This window comes from Juglans microcarpa x Juglans regia, chromosome 3D (assembly GCF_004785595.1).
Source record: "Juglans microcarpa x Juglans regia isolate MS1-56 chromosome 3D, Jm3101_v1.0, whole genome shotgun sequence".
Classification (NCBI taxonomy): domain Eukaryota; kingdom Viridiplantae; phylum Streptophyta; class Magnoliopsida; order Fagales; family Juglandaceae; genus Juglans; species Juglans microcarpa x Juglans regia.
In genome coordinates this window covers 25,415,429-25,424,670 of record NC_054598.1, presented here as the reverse complement: position 1 = coordinate 25,424,670, position 9,242 = coordinate 25,415,429, and the positions used below count along the sequence as shown (strand labels likewise).

The 9,242-nt window shown below is 35.9% G+C and overlaps 1 protein-coding gene across 2 annotated transcripts; it reads left to right on the top strand.

The window, feature by feature from the left end:
* The first annotated feature begins 370 nt into the window (after nucleotides 1–370).
* LOC121255823 (1,4-dihydroxy-2-naphthoyl-CoA synthase, peroxisomal-like) lies at nucleotides 371–5,633 on the top strand. Of its 2 annotated transcripts, XM_041156359.1 has the most exons (10): nucleotides 371–889; nucleotides 1,056–1,178; nucleotides 3,448–3,549; nucleotides 3,659–3,697; nucleotides 4,217–4,315; nucleotides 4,523–4,570; nucleotides 4,670–4,765; nucleotides 4,923–5,045; nucleotides 5,291–5,440; nucleotides 5,472–5,633. In XM_041156359.1, exons 1-9 carry the CDS (start codon nucleotides 620–622, stop codon nucleotides 5,405–5,407), a joined length of 1,017 nt encoding a protein of 338 aa, XP_041012293.1. In that variant the 5' UTR covers nucleotides 371–619; the 3' UTR covers nucleotides 5,408–5,440; nucleotides 5,472–5,633. The 2 variants fall into 2 exon arrangements, with proteins under 2 accessions (XP_041012293.1, XP_041012292.1); XM_041156358.1 differs by having other exon boundaries at nucleotides 386–889; nucleotides 5,291–5,633.
* The last annotated feature ends 3,609 nt before the right edge of the window (nucleotides 5,634–9,242 follow it).

Below are 9,242 nucleotides of genomic sequence, written 5' to 3'. Positions count from 1 at the left end.
GTCATATTATTTTGAAAGGAATACAAATAAATAAATATATTTAAATTATATAAGCAAATGAATCGATTATAAATTGAATTACATTTTAAAAATTATTAATTAAAAACTTGATTAATTATTTTAGATGAAGATTTATGAAGATTTATTTTTTTAATTGTGGACCCATTTTCTTTAAGAAAATAATTTATAAAATTTACATACTTTAAAGCTGTATTTATCGTTACTTAAATTTAAATAAACCATTAGTACTCAAATGGCAAATTCAATATTGCTCTAATGGCTTGAATATGGCTTATTCAAGATGAAGATTATTATGGGACTTTTATTTGCCTTGCTTCTTCATGCTGGACCTTATCTTATCCAATAGCCACGTGTCTCGTAGTGTGCGTGGGAATCCCATGAACTACCACCTACCTCTGGCTCTAATTGCTCTGTGTATCCGGCCTCCAATGGGAATCCCAGCTACCGTTCTCCAACTACCCGCTTATCGCCGTTTCTCGGCCGCTGCAGCGACACTTATAAAAGCTGTTCCAAATCGTTTTCAATCAATGCGCTTCATTCTTTAATCCCACTAAGATCTCTAAGACTAGTACGGTCACCTACCCACCCAGCTCCTTCCATGGCAAAAATGGCAGGGAATGAGATGAACACTGTATCCAGAAGAGTGGCTTCTGTGGCCCAACACTTCATTCCTGTTCATTTGCCTTCCAATGAATCCGGCTCCCTTGGGTTATCAAACACCTCCAATATAAACGACAGCTACCATCGGGTACACGGCGAAGTTCCGACTCACCCGGCTGTCTGGAGACTTGCCCGCGATGACTCCGGCAAGGAATACCAGTTCACCGACATTATCTACGAGAAGGCCGTCGGCGAGGGGATCGCAAAGGTCAGTTTAGCTTAATTACTATATTATGCAGCCAGGAGTAGTACAGAGCGAGCTTATACCCTGTCCTAGCTGAGAGTACTTTTTAACTCCTGGCCTGGGAGTGTACGTTCCTATTCATTAATTAGATGCAATTTACTCATTATTCTCTGCTTTTCTTTCGTTGTAGATTACGATCAATAGGCCAGAGAGACGAAATGCGTTCAGGCCGCTGACAATAAAGGAGCTGATTGTGGCGTTTAATGATGCTAGGGATGATAATACTATCGGAGCTATCATTTTTACCGGCAAGGTATATTTAACTTCCCGTACTCAATACTCTCTCTGCAGACTGCATACAATGCCTCCGTACGTGTTAATATTATTTATATGTCTCAACTTTTTTTTTTCTTTTTTTTTTTGCAAAAAGGATTACTTTCCTTTCATAATTCAACTTGCACGAGACTTATCATGAGCAATACTAGGAAAGACCACATCTGGTCCCTCCATCCAAACTGACTCATCAACTAAAGACAAAACAAAATTTGCAATAAAATGAGCAACTTTATTTTCTTCCCTTCCCTTGTAACGAATGAAAGTCTCCAACTTTGTCGTGCATGGGAATCTTAAGACTTTTGCGGTCTATTTAAAATGAATTTAAATATATTTCAATGATAAAATATATTTAAATATATTTATAAAAATTTAAAAAAAGTTGTAAATTACATGTATAAAAAAATATTAAATTGAAAAAAATTATAAATTTTATGTGTAAAGAGTTTTTAAGTTGAGATGAATTTAATAATTTAAGAGTTAGATATTTAGATGTTAAATTTAACTTAAAATTAAACTGGATTGAATTGAATTCAAATAAATTTAACAACCTTACACTTAAAATTTGTAACTCACGTTACTCTATTTTGAAACAACATATTAATTTATTGAGAAATAATATTATCACAACAATTAGATATAAACTAATAATAAAAGTGTAGTACATAATATTTTTTTATAATAAATAATGAAACTCAGTAGTGTTAATGATCCAATCATTGTTGGGTACTAAATAGTATGTTAATATATTCATGCTAGCTAGCTCGTGATCATGCACCTGGCTGGTGCCCACCCTCTAGCTCGTGAATGCTGGAGTATTCATTAATATTTCTTCTCATTTTGTACTGTTAGAGTAACTTTTTAAATAACTATATAACTATATAATATATATATATATATATATATATATATATATTTCTTGTCAGTTGAGTGTGCCAATAATATTATGTCGGAAATTATGAGCTTCTGCGTAATAATATATATATTTTTTCTCGACAAGTAAAGTATTTATAGATAAATAAACGGATATAAAATACAAGTTCGGTAGAGTGAGAGTGTCCCTCCAAAGCAAATACACATTCCAACACAAAAATAAAAAAACAATAGGGATGATCGGAGCCAAAAGATTGACTCATGCCCAATTCTCACAAGGGGAGACTGTTTGGTGTTGGTTTTTAAATAGTCTGATGAATAGACTATAAAACTGTAGCTAGAAGCGAGGATACAAAGGGATATGCTGCAACGTGTTGGTCTGGACTGGCTGAAAGAAGCTGTCACATCCACCTTCACTCGATCCTTGGTTAGGGAAATCAGGAACATAGTGTAGCAATCAAAAACTGTGACGAATCGCCGGTGAGGGGGTGTTACTGTGGTGGCAGCACTTGCAGGCCGGCTACAACTGGAGTGAAGATAACAGTTGGATCTAGAAGATCCAAAGCCGTAGATCCCGAAACTGCCACTCGTGGTGGTAGAATGCTCTCCGAGTCATGGTGGCGCATGAGGATCATGCGCAACATAAGCCATGCATGAGGTGAACGCACTGCACAAATGGGTGGATTTCTTCTGCCAGTTTGACGATCGGCACCTGGAGAAGCTGAAGAAGGGGCGTGTGTCCACTCTAGGTCGCTGAAAAGTAACAGATTGGAAAAGATAAATGGTGTTACCGGAAAACTAACAATAAAAAATAAATAAATAAACAGAAATAAAGGCCATGGCCGGTGAGGAGGGGAGGTGGGTGGAGCTGAAGCATCAAACCTCCTCCCCCTGGTGAACGAAAAGACTTTTTGGGAGAGGCGATGGGCATGTTGTAGAGAAATGGCTGATGTTCATATGTTCAGGTTTCTCATGCTCATAGAATCTGAGGATATCTTTGGAAATAATTATGATCTCATCTTATCTCATCTCATCTTCTTTTAAAAAATACTAAAACATAAATACTCTCAAATTAATCATTACAACTTTTTCAAATTAATCATTATAACTTTCCCAAACTTTAAAACTAAAAACAAAAAATAATTCAACTTTTTCAAATTTCAAAACAAAAAATAATATTAAAAAATTATATTCTAACAGTATTTTAACTTTATAATATTTTTAATTCAACATTTTCTCTCTCATTTCTCAAAACATAAAAAATATTTAACTCAAACTATCTTATTACTATTGATAAAATTTTCTTTCAACTCATTCTTCAACTATCCACAATGAATTCATTGATTTACTGTTGCTGGCAATTGAATGTCGTGCAGGGAACCCAGGCATTCTGTAGTGGGGGTGACCAGGCTGTGAGAAAGGCAGATGGTTATGCTGATTATGACAAATTTGGCCGTCTTAATGTCTTAGATTTGCAGGTACCTACCTGGGTTAATCTTCATATACAGCAGTACATTATAACTCATGTAGTCTTCGAATTATTTGGTTGTGTTTCTCATTCTTCTATTTCGTTTCATCAAATACCAGGTGCAGATCCGTCGCCTTCCTAAGCCAGTGATTGCAATGGTATGTAATCTTCTTAAAACCCCCCACTTTCCTAAGAGCTAATGCTGTAGTAAACTGTTGAAAGCCTATTTGCTGCTGGCAAATATGCATAAAAAAATACGGCGAAAAGTCTTTCTTTTCGGCATTTTTGCGTGCATCAGATGTCACTTTTTGCAGAGTATTAAGAAAAGAAAAATTGCGGCAGATGGTTAGTTCAGGAGGCATTATTACGAGGCAAATAGTCTGAACTTCCTGACTGGTTTTTTTTTTTTAAAGTAAATATTTTATAAATAAATTTAGTGATTACAAGATATTAAATTTAATAAGGGTGAGAGTTATCTATAATCATTTCAAAATAAGCAAATACAATATAAAAAAAATAAAAAAAGATATCTCCTTCTCATTTTTCACTAAGAGAAAGTCGTTTGAAACGACTTTTAATAAACAAAATATAAAACTATGACTAATACGTTATTGCTGTTTACAATTTAATACGTTGCTCACACTTCGATGAAATCGTTTGTTTTTCCAAAAAAATAGGTGGCAGGTTACGCTATTGGAGGAGGACACATATTACACATGGTCTGCGATCTAACCATTGCAGCAGATAATGCTGTGTTTGGTCAAACTGGTCCCAAGGTACATGTAGTATATATAATATAGTTTTATACTTTTTATTCTCTGTTGTTCATGTGAATTGAAGATTGTTGGTGATTATCTTATGTTGGCCCCACCTACCCGGATGTTTTGTATTATGATTTTATTCTCTATTTCCATATTGTTCTGTTGATCATGATTGTGTTTTCCTTTTATTATAATCTTAATTATTTTGCAAATGAATGGCAGGTTGGAAGCTTTGACGCCGGTTATGGAAGTTCCGTCATGGCCCGTTTGGTAAGATATTAATGATGAAGATACCTTAAGAGAAGTTTGTTTTTTGCTATATGTATATTTCGTGTATTTATAATCTGGAAATTGTATGTTTTCAATCAGATTGGCCCTAAAAGAGCACGTGAAATGTGGTTTTTGGCAAGGTTCTACACTGCTCCTGAAGCAGAGAAGATGGGACTCGTTAACACTATTGTGCCAGTGAGTTCATTTCCAATCAAACAGAACCTCAAGTACTAGGAATGAAGCCGCGCGAGATCATTTTCTTCTAAAATCTTCAAAATTTCTGCAGTATTATGTGTGTTTGAAAATTATAACATATCTCAAACAGTTAATGTTCATAATTTCTTTTATCCAGCTAGAGAAATTAGAGCAAGAAACAGTTAAATGGTGTCGCGAGATCGTGAGAAACAGCCCAACTGCAATTCGGGTGCTGAAATCAGCTCTTAACGCAATTGATGATGGTCATGCTGGGCTCCAGGTACCAACTTCAATACCCATTTATCAAGTTAATGTAATTGCGGCCTGCACATTGAAAGTATATATGTATGCACATGATACATTGGCTATACAGTCGCTGGACAACAGTTTGCTCTGATCTAATTCAGAATGCTCGAGTCCTCATGAATCTTGTCATGCCACTTTTCTTTTTGTGGGTCTTGTTTTCCTTTGAACAATATCCAAGCTTTTTATCTAATTATTTATCTTTTTTCTTTTCTGGTTCAGCAACTTGCTGGGGATGCCACACTCTTGTTTTATGGCTCTGAGGAAGGTATTGCAGGAAAGACAGCATACCTGGAACATAGACGCCCTGATTTCTCCAAATTTCCGTGGAGACCTTGAGCTTCTGTAGTTTTTTGTTTTATGGTAGTTTAATTACCAGCTGTTGTTGTGAGCATTGTTATGGTTAGAGACTCTTTCGGGTTGTGAGGGAGGAGATTTGAATAATGCAGTGGAGTTGTAATATTTTGTTCTGTGATGAGTTTGCATGTTGTCAATAAGGAGATGAAGCTCCAATCAAATTAAATGAATAAGACTATGGCAAGTAATAAAATTGCTATTCTAGTTATTGCTTAATTCTGTACTGCATTATTTTATTTCTTTATTTCGTCAACTTAAAGAGTATTACTATATCTACAAAAGAATTACACAAAACAATCTCACAAACTAACGTAGATTTATCTGTTCTGATAGATTTACTTTATCATAAAAGTAATTTTATAATCTGACGAACTATATCAAGTCACATCAACTACTATTCACAACTCTATACTTTATGAAAAACATTCTCACATTCTATAAAAAATACTTTAACATTCTATGAAAAAATTATAGGTATGGGTTGTAGAGTTAATAATAACTTATGCATAGTATTTCCAAGTTGAAAAATTTTGGGATTGCAAACCCAAAACTAAAACTCATGTAAAAGCTGCCTTCTAAGAAAACTATGCTAGTTACAATGAAAAAAGTGAACTTATATGTATTGAAAAAGCTATAACCTGTGTAATATATATGACCATATTCAAGGTAAAAGTACTAAGCCAATCGTCATGTCTGAAAGCTGGTAGGCCAACTGGATCCATTGCAAGTTGGATTCCAATTAGCTTTTTGGAAAGTTGCGTACGTAGAGGTATAAAAGAAAAATGCATCGTTTCCAGCTGCCCCAAAGTTAGCCAAACCGTCGGCTAAGTAGTTAGTTACCTTCCCTATATACATGGTTGATTTCAAAAGAGAGAAGTTGACCGTCGGCTAAGGTTCAAAATCTCATTCCATAATTCAAAATACTGCTGGGGTACTGGTTGGGGGAAGCAAGTCTTAAATCAGCGAGTTAGCTAGATTCCATCAGATTCACTATGCTCAGCTGGTAGCATAGACGCAAACCATATTTAAGTGCTAACAATTCGATAAAAGTATTAGTACCTTGACTCAAAAAACATGAGAAGGCAAACAAGAAAGACCCCGTAGAAGTTTTGAGGACAAACCCACATCTAGTATAACCAGGATTACCTTTAGAAGCTCCATCTATATTAAGTTGTAGTCTACCCACAGGAGGAGGGGGCCGGTGTAACCATCTAACTAAGGTGGGCTTTAGAGCATCCACATTAGACTATGCATATGTATATGCATATGTATATGCATAGTCATATTTACATAATCTGACTCTAAAATCATCTGCATTGGCTTATGCATATCTATATATTTAGCTACCTATGAACAGTGGTTATTCAAATTTAGATAACTATTATTCACCCTACAAATCATATTTTAATAATTATCTCTCTCGATCGACGACCCCCCCTAACAGAATTATTTTCTTTTTTTCTCCCCCATTCGTTTCTGGTTCTCTAGTTCTTGGTTCCTCTCTCGACTCGAAAACCCCAACGGAGATCAAACCCGTGCACCTCTCTCTCACGACGACTGTCGACGGAGATTGCGACGGCTCTGGGCTCGTCACGGTTGGATTTTCTGTTTGGCTCTCTACATTTCAGGTCTGAAATCGCTAGGTTGAAAAGCACAGAAACTTCTCCCTCTATTTCTTCACGGTTTCGATGTGATGTATCCCTTCATGGTTTTGATTTGTGCTATTTCTTCATTTGTTGTTCTTGGTTTTAGATTAGGGTTTTAGATTAAGCCTAACTAACAACATTAACTGCACTGAGAAAGAGAGGGAGGTGTCTGATTTGAATGAGAATTGCGTCTTTCTTTAATTTTTGGGCTACTTTTGAAAGTAGAAACATGAAAGGGCACCTAGGGTTTCAATGATGCTGGTTTCAATGATGCTGGTTTTAGATTAGGGTTTCTATTCTTGCTTTTAGATTCTTGCTTTTACATGTAAATTTTAGCCATTGAACTCATGGTTTGTCCCACTGATTGTCCCACTAATTTGTCCCCACTGATTTGTCCCCACTGATTTGTCCCCCTGTTTTTAGCTTTATTTTACAATTTGTGCAACATGTGCACCTTGTTTTGCTGGTTCTCTTTGGCTTGTGGTTTGTTATTGAAGTCCTACAATATGTGCACCCTGTTTTGCTTAATATGTGCAAAATTTAATAACATTTTATCCTTCAATATTTTGTTGAATGATGAATACTTTAATTGTTGAGGATCCCTTCTTCATCACACTGTTGGAAAGTGGTGAGGGTAGTAGTAACAACCCTACTATGGATGCTGCTTTCGTTGATGTCCAAGCGACACAACCCCAACGGGAAAAAATGGCACCTAAACAAAAATCCCAGCGAGGTGTGTCATTTACTGTTGAGGAAGATACTCTCCTCATTTCAGCTTGGCTTAATGTTAGTATAGATTCCATTCGGGGACTGACCAAACCTCCACACAACTGTGGTGTAGAATTTATGATTATTACTCCACTTATAAAAAACTTAACAGTCAAGAACATTCCGTGAATTCTTTGACCAATCGGTGGTCAGCCATTCAAAAATGTGTCAATAAATTTTGTGGTTCCATGGCCCAAGTTGAAGGAATGCATCCAAGCGGTGTAACCGAGCAAGACAAGGTATAATCATTTAAAAAAATTGTTGTTGTTTATTTTTTGTTATTGTTCTAATTATTAATGATTTGTCCCACTGATTGTTAAATAAAATTGCAGATTGACAAGGCAAAAATCTTATACCAAGAGACCCAAAAAACCAACTTCACCATGGATTATTGTTGAAATCTTTTGAGGCACCAAGCGAAATGGCAAACACACGTGGACAACATAAGAAGAAGAGACAATGTCTCACGTTCAGGTAGTATTCCAAACTCAGTACAATTAGGGGAAGAGATAGAAAATGTGCCCGTGGAGTGTGAGAGACCTCCGGACAAAAAAGCTGAAAAAAAAAGAGAGAGAAAAAAAAAGCTAGGGAAATAGAAGATACTGAATTTAGTGATGCCTTAAGGGAAATGACACATGATAGGAAGATTCATATGTTGGAGAGAAAAGAATCAAATTTGAGGTTAGACAATGAAAGGTCTGAGTTATTGGCTGTTAAGAAGAGAAGGGTTGAAATTGAAATTAAGGCTCAAGAAGAAAGATCTATAATACTAGCTGAAAAGAAGAGGAAAATGATATAGAAATTATGAAATTGGATATTGGTTCCATGAATTCTGTGCAGCAAGAGTATTTCCATAATATTCAAATGGAAATAATTGAGGAATAAAGAAAAAAGGCAATATCTCGTATATAGTTGTATGCTTTGTTGTGTTTGGCATTGGAGGAAAGAACCGTGGCGTGGCAATTAGACCCGATTTGCAACGTTAGGGGGTGTGCGGTGTGCTATAGGGAACCATCTCCGTCGACATTTATTGATAATAAATAAGAGAAATAAACCCATTCATTGCGGATGAAAAACGCTGATATGACAAAGACAAGAATCGTTACGCTTCCAGAAGTCCCAGGCAAAATGGGATTACTGGCACTGAGAAGCCAAGCTGAAGCATCGGTCGGGGAAGTGAAAACAGAGTAAAAATGTCACATAATCTTCTTCTTGATTCACATGTTCGATACTTCAAATCACTTGTTTAATTCATTTTAGTTACGTTAACCGGTAAACCACTGCTTTGATAATTTCTCTGAGGTTTAAATAGTTACTTGAACTAAACGTTGGCCCTAGTTTGTATGCTTTGATTACCATTCTTGATTCCAGAGTCCCTGATAACTTGCTAGAGCTATAATGCC

Excerpts from the sequence above, each read along its gene's own strand:
- LOC121255823 (XM_041156359.1), top strand. The coding sequence starts at position 620 with ATGGCAAAAATGGCAGGGAATGAGATGAACACTGTATCCAGAAGAGTG. Across the intron at positions 4,766-4,922 it reads TCGTTAACACTATTGTGCCA|CTAGAGAAATTAGAGCAAGA; the intron begins GTGAGTTCATTT and ends TCTTTTATCCAG. Across the intron at positions 5,046-5,290 it reads ATGGTCATGCTGGGCTCCAG|CAACTTGCTGGGGATGCCAC; the intron begins GTACCAACTTCA and ends TTTCTGGTTCAG.